The sequence below is a fragment of the Myxocyprinus asiaticus genome, chromosome 13 (genome assembly GCF_019703515.2).
Source record: "Myxocyprinus asiaticus isolate MX2 ecotype Aquarium Trade chromosome 13, UBuf_Myxa_2, whole genome shotgun sequence".
Taxonomy (NCBI): domain Eukaryota; kingdom Metazoa; phylum Chordata; class Actinopteri; order Cypriniformes; family Catostomidae; genus Myxocyprinus; species Myxocyprinus asiaticus.
Genome location: NC_059356.1, coordinates 11,617,355 through 11,634,979, shown reverse-complemented (window position 1 = coordinate 11,634,979; position 17,625 = coordinate 11,617,355). Strand labels below are relative to the sequence as shown.

General features: G+C 36.7%; 1 protein-coding gene across 1 annotated transcript; it reads right to left on the bottom strand.

Moving 5' to 3' along the window:
• Nucleotides 1-5,499: 5,499 nt before the first annotated feature.
• LOC127450735 (dnaJ homolog subfamily B member 1-like) lies at nucleotides 5,500-12,230 on the bottom strand. The gene is made up of 3 exons (XM_051715056.1): nucleotides 11,669-12,230; nucleotides 7,146-7,711; nucleotides 5,500-6,097 (listed from the first exon to the last, which is right to left on the bottom strand). Exons 1-3 carry the CDS (start codon nucleotides 11,877-11,879, stop codon nucleotides 5,867-5,869), a joined length of 1,008 nt encoding a protein of 335 aa, XP_051571016.1. The 5' UTR covers nucleotides 11,880-12,230; the 3' UTR covers nucleotides 5,500-5,866.
• Between the last annotated feature and the right edge of the window lie 5,395 nt (nucleotides 12,231-17,625).

The window sequence follows — 17,625 nt, the reverse complement described above, 5'->3', positions numbered from 1 at the left end:
TCTTCTTCTATTGAGACACAGACCCGCAGCGCAGCTCAAGCACAAGTAGCGCTGCTGCCACCTACAGGCGTGATGCGGCTATAACATGAACGATTCTGGGGTCCCCTCCTATAAAAAGGTTCTTCGAAAAGGGTTCTTTTAAAGGTTCATAACCTGTATCCTTCTTGGGGTGGGCAGACCTGTTCCCTAGGGAATTACGCTAGTGCTTTTTCCAGTGTAGACAGCTTTACTGATTATGATGGGATCTATTTGCTTTTGACACGATACTCATGTCCGGTGTAGACAGTGTGTAAGTCATTCCAAAGATTTGAGAATTTAGAGAAATTATGTCTCTGCTGTTGGAATATTTTCCTGGAGTCTTCAATGAAAATTATCACCAATGCTCAAGGTGTGACCTCTTAAAGGGATAGCTCACCCAAATATGAAAATTCTCTCATCATTTACTCACCCTCATGCTATCCCAGGTGTGTAGGACTTTCTTCCTTCACCAGAACACATTTGAAGAAAAATAGACAAAATATTTTAGCTGAAATGCAAGTGGATAGGGATCAGACTTTTGAAACTTCAAAACTCACAGTCAGCCAGCATAAACATCCATTCGACACCAGCTGTTAAATTAATGTCTTCTTCACAATCACTTTTGGTGCGAAAAAAGATCAATATTTAAGTACTTTTTAACTAGAGTCTAACGCTTCCGGTAAGCTTCACAAGATGGAGGAGATCATGCGGTCTCTTGTGTGATGTATTCTCACATTCTCCTGTTGGTTGAGACATCCAGGATTAGCACACAAATGCACCATTGTGAGTAAAGAAACAGATAAATACAGATCTAAACCAAAACCAACCAAGCTTCTGTACACTGAACAGTACTGCTCTTCCGGATGTGTCGCACGTGCCATAATTCTCGTGTCTCCTGTGCTAACGCGATTACGTCACAAGCGCATACTTCTGCTGACCGGAAGCATGATTTAGAGTTAAAGAAGTACTTAAATATTGAATGTTTTCGCACCAAAAGTGATCGTGTCACTTTAAAAGACATTAATTTAAAAGCTGGTGTCATATGGATGACGTTTATGCTGACTGTCTGTGATTTTTGGAACTTCAAAAGAGAAATCTCCATTCACTTGCATTTTAAGGACCTTCTGAGCTGAGATATTTTTCTTCAAATGTGTTCTGGGGAAGTCATACACACTTGGGATATCATGAGGGTGTGTAAATAATGAGAGAATTTTCATTTTTGTGTGAACTATCCCTTTAAGTCACTGGATACCATGTAATTATCCAATCTCAAACTCGAATGACTTCTACAGAACACAAACGAAGATTATTTTGAAGGATGTATGAGGTGTTTTTGTCCATACGATGCAAGTCCAACACTTTCAAGCTCCAAAAAGGACATAATGGCATCAAAATCCAGTGGTTTATCCATGTGGTCTGAAGCAATACGATCAGTTTGGATGAGAAATAGACCAAAATGTAAACCCTATTCTAAGTTTTAACCGTGAGAGCCGTGATTGTTTGCAGATAATTCAGTGAATAGAAGATTAAAGTGACTCAATTACGGAGCAGATAAAACTTCAGGCTATTGTGGATAAAAGTTGCAAAACTAATAATATGATTCATGTTTAACAACAATAATTAAGACATACAGATATAATAAAATACTTATTACAAGACAGCAGTTGTAAAGCCTTTAATTACAGCAACTAAAAACAATTACGTGAGGGAGAAAGAGTTGTCAAGCATGTCATACAAAGTCACTAAAATAAGAACAGATGTACAAAGTGCTTTTTACTGAAAAACATTTTCTTTTTAAGTAATTGACACACCTGAAATTTAACCCAAAACCTTTTTCAGTGAATTTCAATGTCCTCGTAATCAAATTTATTCTGCATACCCAGGTCACGTTTGGCACAAGTACTGTTATTTCTTATAAAACCATGTTGAAGATCAGGCAGTTCTAAAATGCATTATCCAATATGATCTATTAAACACCCACCATTTCAGCAATATACATTATGATCTGCTTAACATCACATGTATAAGCAGAATAACATTTGGAAATATTCACGCACTAATAATTATGATTTCCTTTTAAGCGATAACATTTACAAGCAACAGTTTTAAGTTGTGTTTTGGTGTTTTCTAGTGTTAATCTAAAGATTTGAACTGTAAAATCCCACAACTAGCACTCAATATTAAATGAATATGTGCATATTAGCCATTAGAAATTAAAGGGGCCATGATATGAGAAATCACATTTTCCTTGAGCTTTTGACACTTAAGAGGTTATTGTACTATAAAAACATAATTTAAGTTTCAGAACTCAAAACTTTCTGCTTCCTGTAAAAAGAGCATTTGTTGAATCCAAGCTGCCGAAACGACTCGTTCTCTACTTCCTCCACATTGTGATGTCACACTGTAGTAGATATTTGCATCTGACCACCTCCACAACAACACATCTACTTTACCTTATCACTTCTGTAGCCCCACCCAGTAGCGGTGAGCAGTGAGATGGCAATGAGAGAGCAGGTCAGTCAAGAGCAGAGAGCCAATCAGAACAGTGGATGTTTACTATTAAGTCTTAAAGGAGAAGCAACACCAAAACAGAGCGTTTCTGAAAGAGGGCCAGAATAAAGGTGGAAAATGATAATGTTTTACAAATATATGACTGTTTTTTGTGCAAAAAACTTTACTCATATTATAAGTGAACCTCAAAGAACATACTGAAATAAAAAAATAAAAAAATAAAAAAAAGACATGTCATGACCCCTTTAAAGCTACATGTCCTTAGTAACTTGGTGACTTCTGTAACAAACAAGTATTTAAATGTCTGGGGTTAAAGTCAACATGAAATGCCTTTCGCAACCCATTTACTTGCATGATCTGACACTTCTGAGTGAATATTTTTTAAATTTTATTTAATGCTTAGGGAACTGATTGGACCATTTAAGTAACTTATTGAATGCATGTTAGAATGCAGCCGAGTGATTGGAGGGGGAGGAGTTGAAAAATAAAAGAGATTGTAACATCAGCAAAAAGGAAAGTCTTTTAAGCAAAATAATAATAATAATAATAATAATAATAATAATAATTGTAATAATGTGCACTGATGGATATTGCACAATGAGGCCAGGAATATGAATTAATAAAGAAGGTCAAAAATGATTTCATGTTGACTTTAACTGCTCAAGTGCACATTGATGATATACAGATCTCAGTCACTCCTAGCAGGGAATAAGCATGATTTATCTGCAACATAACAAAGAGAGCTCTGGAAGCACTATAATAAAAATACTCAAGGGCCATCGTGAAGTCCCAGGAGGACCAATCACAGATAATGGTAATCATGCACATCCATAATCTAAACCAGCTCTACAGCTGCATCTTAGCTACATGTAGCCCCTTCAATGGGCTTTCACACACTCACAACCGCACACACACACACACACACACACACACATCTTTATACACACTATTTGAGATGCTCAAGAATGTATACAACCTAAATGTTAAGAGGAGATGATTCCTTGAAAACAGGATTGTGTGCCATTCAGAATTGAATTGAGAACTGCTTTTAATTTCAAAGTACATTTCTGATTTTCTATTGAATTTCAATCCATGTAGGAACCAGGATGCAGAATTCTAATTCTAATTTTATGAAATAGAATTAAGATGGGATAAAATTCAAAGAAATTAATATTCTTTTAGTACATATAATTCTGTAAATGTAGTTTTTAAACTATTTTAATACAGTCATCTGTTTTTGTCAGTTTTGCTGTCGTGTTGGACTAATGGAACTCCTCTGTCTATTACACAGGTTTTCAAACTTTCTGATGGCAAAGACCCCAAATATAATGATCCCCTGGCAAGGGACCCCCCCTTCTTAAATTTTAAAGGCAACTATTATTTCATGTATGAAGACCAATTTATTGTGTGTGTATAAGTGTGACGTTATAAAGACAACATGCTGTTTGCAGTATTAAATAATTGGCTTATTTAATAAGTTATTTAATAATAATAATAATATATTGTCATTGTACAAAAGCCAATAGAAATTAAATATATTATATGGAAATTATTTAAATTTTATTTGGTAATGGTGTATCTATTTTATGTTAGACATATAAACCATGAATAAAAACATTTTCTTATTTATTTAAATTTCACAAAATTATATGTTGACATTTTCATTTCTTACTGTTGAAGGAGGTCAATAGGATAAAATAATCACGATTAATCTCATGATTTCTGACCAGGCTTTGGAAAGAGAGCAATAACATCAAATTCAGTCATTTTTTTTAACACTTTTTTTTTTTCTCTGAAAATTCCTGTGGACCTTTTAACACACACTTGCGCCCCCCTGGGAGTTCACAGACCAAATTTGAAAACCCCTAATCTATTGTGTTGAATTTCTTTGAATTACAATTCAGTAGGGGTGGGTATTGATACACATTCCTGATTCTATTACTGGTAGATCACAATTCGTAAGCTCTCAATTTGATTAAATTCTGATTTTGATTAAATGAAGAGTTCAATTCATTTGGACATATTTCAGTTATAATGACCATTTTGCTTACATACAGTATGAAAGAAATGTTCTTTCACCTAAAACGGTTGTTTATTATACAGGGGACCTTCTAGCTTGGTACATTACGAGAATATACATTTTACCAAAAAAAAAAAAAAAAAAAAGAAGAATTTCAGCATTTCGGTCACATTTTAGCTTTTTAAAAATGTACAAATTCCATGTATTCCATCAATAAATATGATATCTTGAAATTGCATTTTATATTGCATATACTTATATATTGTTACATGTTTTTTACTTGCATTATTTGTACTATTTACAAAAATTTACATTGATATGTAGAACAAGTGCTCTTTAAACATAGCAGCAGTTCAGTGAGCATCTCAGAGAAGTGTTTTGGTTGACTAAGGAGTTGAGTTGGGTGGCTTCTTTACAATATCTGTGCTATGTGTAATTAGAATTAGAAATGTTCTTTTTTTGTTGTTGTTTTTGATCAATAACTCACTGTAAAGAACCGAAAAGGTATTAAAACTAAAGAGACAATATTAAATGAAAAACAGATTGCATGGATCTTGTTTTTGAGACACATTATATAGAACTACTCAATCACTGGTGAGTGAAATCAGAAAATTTACCAACCAGTGTCTTTAGTCACATAACACAAAATCTGGTCTCATTGTAGAGGGTTGATGTCACAGAGTAAAAGACAGATCTTGGGATTTTAAAAATGTATATTTTAAATGTATAAATGGGATTAATTGGAAAATAAATAATTTTACCCAGCCCTACATTTCAGCATTTCCTCTTCTTTTCATTCTTATTCAGTTTCCAATTCAACATCCTGTGAGATGTGGCAAATCCAATTCAAATTCCAACACATGATTTGAAAATGAGACTATTCCTAAGTTCTGAAATTTGCCCAAACCTGCTTGAAAGAAAGGAGAAAGTAAAATTGTGACAACTGAGTCTAAAATTTGAATAAATTTAATAAAAGAAAATATAAACATATATTCGAGGGAAGGGAACCTGAAGCAGTAAAACAGGGAAATGCAAACATGAGCGTTGACTCTGAGGTACTGTAAGACTGTCTGTGAGTCAATATATGTCTTCTGAAATGATTCACAGTGATTTGGAAAAGTGCACTGCATTAATAACTAATGGGGCTAAAATTAATATACTGGAGCTCTATTATGCTTCTCAGAGCTTGATATATTTGTAGATTTCTCACTGGTGCTTTCAGGTTCAATAACTAGAGAACTCAACGGGCCCAATCACACGATCTGTCTGGGCTCTAATCGCATTGGCTGGTAGTCTCTCCTCTAATGATTGCAGCGATCAAGGCGGTAGGATCTGAACCAAAACCTCACGAGCACTCGGTCCTAACTTGTCTGGAAATTTCACTATGAACTCCAGCACCATGTCTCCTCTCTTCTCAGGACATCTGGACAGTGGCAGTCCCTCTCCGACAATCCTCTTCTTCATGCCAGGTTTGATGATGTCACGTGATGTCACTGTGACAGTTCTACCATCCAGGGTGGGAGCACTGATGGTGCAGCCACATAGAGCCTGCCAAGCAATGGTAAAGAGAGCATGAAAGAAAGAAAGGAGACAAAAGAAGAGAGCAATTATTAACCTAATATTTGCAAATCTATGTACAGCAGCCCCCCCCCCCTCATAATTAGAGCTTCTTTAATGAGTATTAATGATTATTCATGCAATTTGCAGGATAATTTCAAATGACAAGATTAAAGGTTGCCTCAACACAAATAGCGCCAACACATCCACAGAACTGATGCCTAATATCTGCAGGAATTGGACTCTTGAATCATTGTAACTCATGACTCATTTGTTTAAACATGTGCTGGTATTCTGTAATACGGTATACTGTGTTTACGTCACCTGAGAGGCTGTCTGAACTCGGTCCTCTCATGAATGCGCATTGGAAAGCGACAGGAAGTTAACAATTATAGTGAAAAATGATTTAAATATTGATCCGTTTCTCACCCAATGCGATCGTATCGCTTTGGAAGACATTGATTTAACCACTGGAGTCTTATGGATTACTTTTACTAAGGGAGCACTTCCACTCACGGCTTGGGAGAGACTGGTGTCTCTGCAGAACAAATATGTGTGTTTCCCAATCAGTGGGTGTTTTTAAACCGGTACTGCCATCTGATTGGGGAACACCCATATTTGTTTCACAGGGACCTATACTTCATGAGGGAAAGTGTTAGGTTTCTTTGCTGGTGGTTTGCAGCTCCCACCCATTTTTGGAGCTTGGCCAGCAGCTCTATCCTTCTCCTGGATGTGTTATTGTGTTTCTCATACACAACCGACTGAAAAAAAAGATGCTTGTTAAGTACAGTGTTCCTACAAGACTTTGTCCGTGGATCACAAAATGAGATGTTCACTATGCAATGAAAGTGAATGACAATGGAGACTGTCAGTCCCTAAAGTTCTTCCTAACATCTCCCTTTGTGTTTCACGGTAAAAAGAAAGTAATACAGGTTTGACAGAATTTTCATTTTTGGGTGAACTATCACTTTAACAGAAGTTGACTGGTGTATGTTACTGTAACTTAAGTAACTTTATTTTGCAGACATTAGACACTCACATCTCTGAGGGATATCTTTGCAGCATAGACGATGTCAGAGCCATCTCTCCGAAAAACTGGGTGCATCTTGTCCTTTACCACAAACACTATGTCAGCAGGGATGTTGGTGGGCGTCTCGTCTCCCTCTTTGGGAAAGGTAATCTTAGTCCCCTCCTTCCAGCCACGTTTGATATTCACAGTGAGGATCTTGTCCTCTGTGCGCACAGTGAAGCCATCCGGGTTCAACCTCTTGCGTGAGATCTTTAACTTTTTTGTGCAACCAGAGAACACTTCTTCAAGGCTCACCTTAAGCTCGTGCACCACGGGGGGGTCTTTCTTTTTTCCCTGGCCCCCTTGTGCACCCGCTACCCGGGACTTGAAGGATCTGGGAAAGCCACCCATTCCACCCATCCCAAATGCTGCAAATGGGTCATCAATGTCCATATCATTATCTGCACCCCCAGCAGATGTGAAAAACTGATCAAACGGGCTACGTCCACCAAAGAACTCCGCAAACATGGCGTGAGGATCGCCGTGAAAAGTGTAGCTAGGGCCACTGGTGCTGCCGCTAGCGTGTCCTTTAAGCCCTGCGGAAGAAAGAAAGGTCACGTTTATGGCAAACAGCAAGTCAGCATGCTGGTAATTATAAGAATCTGCATATGCATAGCAGCAATAATACAGAAAGCACCAGCTCACAGGAATGACCTGGTCACATGGCACAGTTTGCATTGTTAATCTGGAGATCAGATGGGGTTTCATAGTTTTCAAGTCCCTCGTCGACATGCTACGCGCTCCTGTGTTTGCAGCATTCAGAGAAAACTGAAGTGGTCTCTAAAGGTCACCAAGCTTGAGTCACAGAGAGATAGCTAAAACTTTTGAAAGGCTCACAGGATTGTGCACTTTGTTATAGTACAGTACTTAATCTGCTCAATAAATCAATACATGCCACATTCACAGAACCCAAAAAAAACAGAATATTATGAAAGCAAATATTGGCAGGACAAGTGCAAGGGAGCCAAGAAAAAAGCAACAATTTACAATAAGGTTGTAATGTTAACATAAGTTAACTACATTAATTATCATGGACTAACAATAATGTCTGTTGGTCTGTCTGTCTATCTATCGGTCTGTCTACCCATCTGTCTTTCTGTCTGTCCACCCATCTATCTGTCTTTCTACCTATCTCTATCTATCTGTCTGTATCTACATCTATATCTATCTATCTGTCAATCTATCCTTCTGTATCTATCTATCTACAGTATCTATCTATCTATCTCTATCCATCTATCTGTATCTACATCTATATCTATCTATCTATCTATCTGTCAATCTATCTTTCTGTATGTATCTATCTACAGTATCTATCTATCCATCCATCTATCTATCTGTCTGTCTGTACAGTGCATCCGGAAAGTATTCACAGCACTTCACTTTTTCCACATTTTGTTATGTTACAGCCTTATTCCAAAATGGATTAAATTCATTATTTTCCTCAAAATTCTACAAACAATACCCCATAATGACAACGTGAAATATGTTTGTTTGAAATCTTTGCAAATTTATTAAAAAAAAATAAAAAAATAAAAATCACATGTACATAAGTATTCACAGCCTTTGCTCAATACTTTGTTGAAGCACCTTTGGCACCAATTACAGCCTCAAGTCTTTTTGAGTATGATGCTACAAGCTTGGTACACTTATTTTTGGGCAGTTTCTCCCATTCTTCTTTGCAGGACCTCTCAAGCTCCATCAGGTTGGATGGGGAGTGTCAGTGCACAGCCATTTTCAGACCTCTCCAGAGATGTTCAATTGGGTTCAAGTCTGGGCTCTGGCTGGGCCACTCAAGGACATTCACAGAGTTGTCCCTTAGCCACTCCTTTGTTATCTTGGCTGTGTGCTTAGGGTCGTTGTCCTGTTGGAAGATGAACCTTCACCCCAGTCTGAGGTCCAGAGCGCTCTGGAGCAGGTTTTTATCAAGGATGTCTCTGTACATTGCTGCATTCATCTTTCCCTCGATCCTGACTAGTCTCCCAGATCCTGCCGCTGAAAAACATCCCCACAGCATGATGCTGCCACCACCATGCTTCACTGTAGGGATGGTATTGGCCAGGTGTTGAGCGGTGCCTGGTTTCCTCCAGACATGACGTGTGCCATTCAGGCCAAAGAGTTCAATCTTTGTTTCTCATGGTCTGAGAGTCCTTCAGGTGCCTTTTGGCAAACTCCAGGCGGGCTGTCATGTGCCTTTTACTGAGGAGTGGCTTCCGTCTGGCCACTCTACCATACAGGCCTGATTGGTGGAGTGCTGCAGAGATGGTTGTTCTTCTGGAAGGTTCTCCTCTCTCCACAGAGAAACGCTGGAGCTCTGTCAGAGTGACCATCGGGTTCTTGGTCACCTCCCTGACTAAGGCACTTCTCCCCCGATCGCTCAGTTTGGCCAGGCGGCCAGCTCTAGGAAGAGTCCTGGTGGTTCCAAACATCTTCCATTTACAGATGATGGAGGCCACTGTGCTCATTGGGACCTTCAATGCTGCAGAAATTTTTCTGTACCCTTCCCCAGATCTGTGCCTTGATACAATCCTGTCTCGGAGGTCTACAGACAATTCTTTGGACTTCATGGCTTGGTTTGTGTTCTGATATGCACTTTTAACTGTTAACCAAATCATCTCCAATCAACTGAATTTACCACAGGTGGACTCCAATCAAGTTGTAGAAACATCTCAAGGATGATCAGTGGAAACAGGATGCACCTGAGCTCAATTTTGAGTGTCATGGCAAAGGCTGTGAATACTTAAGTACATGTGATTTATTTTCGTTTTTTATTTTTAATAAATTTGCAAAGATTTCAAACAAACTTCTTTCACGTTGTCATTATGGGGTATTGTTTGTAGAATTTTGAGGAAAATAATGAATTTAATCCATTTTGGAATAAGGCTGTAACATAACAAAATGTGGAAAAAGTGAAGCACTGTGAATACTTTCCGGATGCACTGTATCAATCTACAGTATCTATCTATCCATCTACCTATCTATCTGTCTGTATCTATCTGTCTGTCAGTCTATCTTTCTGTATCTATCTGTCTGTCAATCTATCTTTCTGTATGTATCTATCTACAGTATCTATCCATCCATCTATCTATCTCTGTCTGTCTGCCTGTATCTCTATCCATCTATTTATCTCTATCTCTCCATCTATCTATCAATCTATCTTTCTGTTTCTATCTATCTGTCTGTCTGTCAATCTATCTTTCTGTATCTATCTATCTGTCTGTCTGTCAATCTATCTTTCTGTATGTATGTATCTATCTATAGTATCTATCTATCTATCTATCTGTCTGTCTGTCTGTCAATCTTTCTGTATGTATCGATCTACAGTAACTATCTATCCATCTATCTATTTATCAATCTATCTGTCTGTCTGTCAATCAATCTTTCTGTATGTATCTATCTACAGTAACTATCTATCCATCTATCTATCTGTCTGTCTGTCAATCAATCTTTCTGTATGTATCTATTTATCTACAGTATCTATCTATCTGTCTGTGTCTGTCAGTCAATCTATCTTTCTGTATGTATGTATCTATCTATCTATCTGTCTGTCTGTCAGTCAATCTTTATCTATCTATCTGTCTATCTATCTTTCTGTATGTATCTATCTATCTACAGTATCTATCTATCTATCTCTGTCTGTCTACCTATCTGTCTGTTTCTATCTATCTATCTCTGTCTGTCTGTCTGTCTTTCTACCTACTTATCTCTATCTATCTTTCTGTATCTATCTATCTACAGTATCTATCCATCTATCTATCTGTCTGTCTGCCTGTATCTCTATCCATCTATTTATCTCTATCTCTCCATCTATCTATCAGTCTACCCATCTGTCTGTCTGTTCTATCTGTCTACCCATCTGTCTGTCTGTTCTATCTATCTATGTCTCTATCTATCTAGCTGTCTGTCTGTCTGTCTGTCTACCCATCTGTCTAAATCTATCGATCTCTGTCTGTATCTATTTATTTATCTTTATCTCTCCATCTATCTATCTGCAGTACCTTTCTGTATATATGCATGTATCTATCTGTCTGTCTATCTATCTCTGTCTATATATATCTGTCTGTATGTCCATTTTTCTGCATGTCTTTATAGATACCTAAACCATGAATAAATTGTTTATTTTTCTTTTATTCGAATTTCACAACATTTTATGCAGATATGCCATTTCACTTCCTATTGTTAAAGGCTGTCAATAGGATAAAATAATCATGATTAATGTCATGACATGAACAGTAATAAAATCAAATTCAGCACTTTTTTAACACTTTTTCTTTTCTCTGAAATTTTCTGTGGACACCCTGACACCCACTTGCGGCCCCCGGACCCAAGTTTGAAAACCTATATTATAATCTATGAAGTACCATTTAAATAACAGCACATGCATATGGTAACCATTCGGTACTATGGCAATACCATCTGATGCCATCAGTGTACCAATGTACAACAGTAAATGTCTGTGTCTCTGTCGTGGCAGCACAATCAGAGATGGCTCTTACCGTCCTCTCCGTATCTGTCATAGATGTCTTTCTTCTTTGCATCGCTCAGGACATCATAAGCTTCGGCGATCTCTTTGAATTTATCTTCAGCACCGGCTGATTTGTTTTTGTCGGGATGAAATCTCAGCGCTTGTTTTCTATAGGCTTTCTTGATCTCGTCATCAGAGGCGCCTTTCTCGATGCCCAGAATCCTGTAATAATCTTTACCCATCACAACACTCTGCTAAAACCTCGCTAGCCTTAAACTATCTGCTTCCATATGTGGATACTGTCCAAACAGTGAAATATCTGACCATCTGTAAGTGATCCACCGGCTCTATATCAAACGTGGCGCTGAAGTTCATCAAACTGTCTGTAAGTTTAATACTTAATATCCTCATTTAACGCACACAGACGCTGCCGCATCCCCGTAATGCGTCAACATTGTCCCGGGGCCGTCTTAACTATTTTAAACGTTGTGAACTTTAGATACTGTTTCAGGCTGACAGACAGTTTTGGAATTGTCAACATCACTGACCGCCCGTAGAAAGTGCGAGAAAACCATTTGTTCGGCTGCTCTCGGAACGGATGCTCCAGCTCTGAATGAGGGAGCACAGCGCCACCTGTGGACCGGAGTGTGAAATTCAACCAAGGTTTTGACGCGACAAGACGCGGTTTTATGGAGATAGAATTGTTGCAAATAACATACAAATGGAAAGAGATTTACAAATAGAAATTTGGTACACAAACAAATTGAACGAGATCCACAAATAATTGTAAGGAGTTTCACAAAAATAAAGTGAATTCTTGAGATTTGCAAATAAAAAAATTATTTACAAATATATATTTTTAACTCACAAATACAACTCTGTCCAGCATTCATTTGTGAATCGCGCTCATTTATTTGTGGATTGCTTCCTCTGCATTTGCGAATCACTACACGCATCTGTCGATTTTAAAACAAATCTAGCGTCAAGATGTGCACACAAATCTACAAATAGGTGGAATCTATCCATCGTCTACTCAAGCCAATCAGATAATGGCCACATTACTCGGACCAGTCGTAGCATGTTCTTTCTTCAATCAATCACGCTTCGTTTTACTATCAGGGCAGGACCAGAGTCACAGCGCTCTCATGAGCATGGCATCAAGCACTTACAGATAAGCTCCAAGGCCGCAAACTTTTAAAGAAACGGACGCCATCAGAGGAATACTGTGACTTAAGGTTCGTATCATTTTCTCTCGGTTATAAACATGTGTACTGTCATGCTAAATGACAGCTGAAAATTGCCCATTTGTAAAGTGTCCTGATCATTAGCTTTATGACTAACCTAGCTGACTGTATGAGTCTGCTATTTTAATTTTCACCAAGTTTCTTGACTGAAATGTGTCGTCAAAACCTTTACTCTTAATGTTACATGGCAGATCCAAACGGACACGCTGCTAGACACTACAAAAGATCAGTAGTACAGATAGTGCCTTTGTAAAACATGAATCATATTAGATGATCTTAGTAGCACAAGGCATAAATTAATACCCTATATTACACAGTGTACAAGATCTGCTATGCCAATAATTTGGTTTGTGAACCAACTTTCTATTTGCGAATCGCTTTCCATTTGTATGTTATTATGCAACAATTCTATCTCCATACGGTTTAGACCTCATTTACACTAGCGCCATCTTTGATTTTTAATGGGAATGACAGCAAAGCTGTTTGGGATAGACTTACAGTCTCTTCAATGACACGAACGAAATAAAGCTGTATAAAGCTAGAAGATCACATCTGATTTTCTACAGCTCATGTTGTCTGGAGTTCTTTGTATACTGAATGTTCTTGGACAGATATTTTATGAAGGTTTTGTCCACGGAACAATCCAAAAACACTTTAAACTGCTGTACAGCCTCATTAAAAATTAAAGATGGCGCTAGCGTGAATAAGGTCTGAGCTGTTCAGCAGAGATTTAGTCCAAAAAACCCGGAAGTCTAATTTGCCATGGGTTCCCTCGCGATTTTCCTTTGGTGTTTTATAATATGTGTTTTTCAACTTATGAGTAAAATAAAGTCAGTGGTAAACATTACTTGACGATACGTGGACGTTTTCTACAACATAAATTACACACTTTCATACCTCAAACATGAATTTTGAAGCTGTATTAAATTGCATACTTTTTAAAAAACAAACAAACAGCGGCTTCAAAATTCATTTTTAAATTGTGTAATTTATGTTGTAGAACAAAACGTCCACGTATTGTCAAGTAATGTTTACCACAGACCTTATTTTACTAATACATTGAAAACCCCCCTTATAAAACCCCAAAGGAAAATCGCGAGGGATCCCATGGCGAATTTTCTTCCAGGTTAGCCTACAAATTGACGTCACAGCTGAACAGTTCTATAGCCTACTAGTTTACTACTGCTTAGTAAATACAGCCTAATGCCTAGTATTCACTGTATACTACTTTTTGAAAAAATTAAGTGAAACAGTAGGCATTATTCTAAGATAAACATTTCAAAGAGTATGCTATATTGTTGTTTAGCTGTGCCTAGGGTTGCCACCTGTCCCGTAAAATACGGGATCATCCGGTATTTAAAGATAAAATGATGCATCCAATATCGAATCAATACAGGATGCTATTTGTCCCGTATTTAAGCTGGTCAGATGCGTCACGATGAAATCATTCCAGATCGCTAATTTAACATTGATAAAAGTTGGGAAATGTGCCTATGGTGGGTAAAGGACCGTCTGAAAAGTCAACAAATGGTGCTAAAACTGTGGATTTTTTTCTATATGAATGTTCAATAAGATCAAACAATGTCACAGAGTCAGAAAGACAAGTACAGGTGAAGGAAGAAAAAAATACATATAAACCAACCAAAATGTATACATAAATAAGATAAAGAAGATGAAAAGATAAAAATAAATATATTTTTAACATATAAAAGATATATTTTTTATAAGTCAGGGGCCAGGAAAGTTCTAATTTCAGCATATAAGAAAGGGTATAATTTTTTTTTAATAATAACGCATATTAACACTGATGGAAGTTCAGTGACCGTATCAGATAGTAATACCATAGTAGATACAGATATAGTATATGCAGATATACAGTACATCTACTGCATGATTACCATATTAATATATTTTGGTATTTACATGGCACTCCAAGGTAGGCCTAATGAAAAATATCATGATACTACCATAGAACATTATCTAAAAAAAAAAAATACAAAAAATACCTTTTATGGTAGGTACTTTTTAGTTGGCTACATTTGTTAGTGAGAGTCTGGTCCACTTTGCAATTTATTGTGGCTAAGAACTCTCAAATTAGACAGAAAGGGATTATCTGATCGACATGTACATAGTGACCAACCACAATTTGTTATTATATGACATCATTCAGATCATGGCACAGCAGTGCCCATGAATTATTGTTGAGAAAACTTTTCAGACAGTTAAAAATGTGTAAAAAATAAAATAAAAATGTGTGTAGACTTTTTAGTCAGAATTTCTGTCCATTTACAGTAACTGACTAAGGCTATATATATATATATATATATATATATATATATATATATATACACATACACACACACACTGTATATTTGTGCAATTTATGCATATAAATTATTTTAACAATATGCCCTGAGGGCTGATGAAAAGCAGTTACAGTAGAGATAGTATAATATACCAAGATACTTCATTGTAAATATGGAGTTTTAATATTTTAATTTAGGCAAGACAAAATGTTCATCTGAAAACAAAAATGTTCCACACCAAAACTTCGGGAAAACCCTAGTTGTGCTATAAGTAATATTCTCCGTGGATAACATGACAGAATGCATACAAACGTTGTATTTTTATTTATTTATTTATTTTAGGAAAACTTCATTTTCAGATACTAAATGCCAGATCAACTTCCATGTGGTGTGGTAGACTGCATGGACTAACTTAACTGTCATCTGCAGTTTTCTCACTAGTTTAAGCCTATTAAACAGCAAAGTGATTTAAACATTATTAAATTAAATAATTTAAATTAGTCTCAATCTGGTTTTACAGCGGGTAAATATGACTCCGCCAGCAACCTAAAAGTATTCACGATATCAATTTATATTCTATGATTAACCTTTCAGTATTGATACAAACAGAAATAAATCTCTGCAAATTTGTTCAAATGCACATTCCTCAAAGCTTGTGAACAGCTGATGGAAAACTAACTGCTCCTGTAAATAAACTGGATCACTTAAGTCACTTTGCCTATTACTATGTTTGTCTGATCAACTTAAGTCTGACAGACACAAATGTGTGACAGCGAATTGGCCAGATCTAATGTGAGAACCCCTCGGGACCCCAGAAGTGGCTATGTGTTGAGGCCAATTGCTGATGAGGCCATGAACAAATTGTATGAGTACCAGCGCACAAATAGATGTCCTGCATTCTGACAGAGGTATGGGTAACTTGCCAAATATACAAACTGAACACTTAACCTTGCCTCTCTCTCAACAGAGATAGATGTTACGCCACTATTTAAGCCACTGTTATTGCTATAAAATGGAAGTAGCTATTTTGTTGGCAAAATCAGACGTGTGAGGCTCCCTCGTTTTTTTCACGCTGTATTCAAAAAAGAGGCACCCATAAGAAATAAAGATATCAAATGAGATCTCTTTAATATCTCAATTGTTTCTCCTAGACAACAATGAGATTAAATGGAGAGCAAATTGAGACTTGATCTGAGCTATGCTATCCATTTTACCTTTGAATCCCTATACCCTTCCCATATGTCAACAACTGTCTCAGTTACGTCCATTTTCATTTATACAAAATAATCACTCTGGAAATCAACATTGCTTCTGCACTTTATAAGAAAGCAATATTGTTTCAGGACTGCAGTCCCACGACCGCATTTCTAGGACCCTTGTTTTTTTTGTGTGACAGTGCCACCTAGCAAATTGGATGACCAAGGACCGCATTTCTAGGAATAGGACACTAATACAAGATGGACAACAGTCAGAGTGTGTGTACTGTCTGAATGTGAATCAAGTTTTATTTGTTTAACGTTAAAAACAATTGTAATATGATATAATATAATATAAAAATTATATAATATAAAATAATAATAATATGATATGATATAAATAATACAATACGATATAATATAAAAATTCTATAATATGATATAATATAATATAATAATAATATGATACGATATAAATAATACAATATGATATAATATAATATAAAAATTCTATAATATGATATAATATAATATAATAATAATATGATATGATATAAATAATACAATATGATATAATATGATATGATATAAAATCAAGTAATACAATATAATATAATATGATATAAAAATAATTTAATATGATGTAAAAGAATAGAATAGAATAGAAAAGAATAGAAAATAATAGAATATATGATATGATATAATGTAATATAATTCGCTAGGTGGCGCTGTCAGTCCGAAAACTAGGGTCCTAGAAATGCGGTCCTAGAAATGCGGTCCTAGAAATGCGGTCCTGAAACTGCAGCCTCCGCTAGTGTAGGATCATGCTACTCATTCACGTGTCCATACGTTCAACACCACCTCCCTCTTTGGCCACTGGGGGGCAGTGATTTAAATTTCAGTAAACACAGACCATTTTCAGCTGAAGAACTTTCTACCTACTGTTGCCGAATTCACAGTGTGATCAATCTGATTTATCCTAGACAAAATTGCTACTTTGCTATTACAAAATTGAAACCTAACTGAGAAGTCACCTTTGCTATATAAAAGACCAACATCTGAGCAATAACATGGCACAACAACATGGTAAACATGGCAGCTGTATGGACAAACACTGCCCTAACCCTAATTGAGCAGAGTCATGGGAGCTGTGTCAGCCTGGCCTACTGGATTGGTTTGAGTCCCACAAGGTCACGGGGCTGGCATTTGGCAAAGCAGGCATATAAATTTAGCTTCATGAAA

Excerpts from the sequence above, each read along its gene's own strand:
- LOC127450735 (XM_051715056.1), bottom strand. The coding sequence starts at position 11,879 with ATGGGTAAAGATTATTACAGGATTCTGGGCATCGAGAAAGGCGCCTCT. Across the intron at positions 7,712-11,668 it reads TGACAGATACGGAGAGGACG|GGCTTAAAGGACACGCTAGC; the intron begins GTAAGAGCCATC and ends TTTCTTCCGCAG. Across the intron at positions 6,098-7,145 it reads CAAAGATATCCCTCAGAGAT|GCTCTATGTGGCTGCACCAT; the intron begins GTGAGTGTCTAA and ends ATTGCTTGGCAG.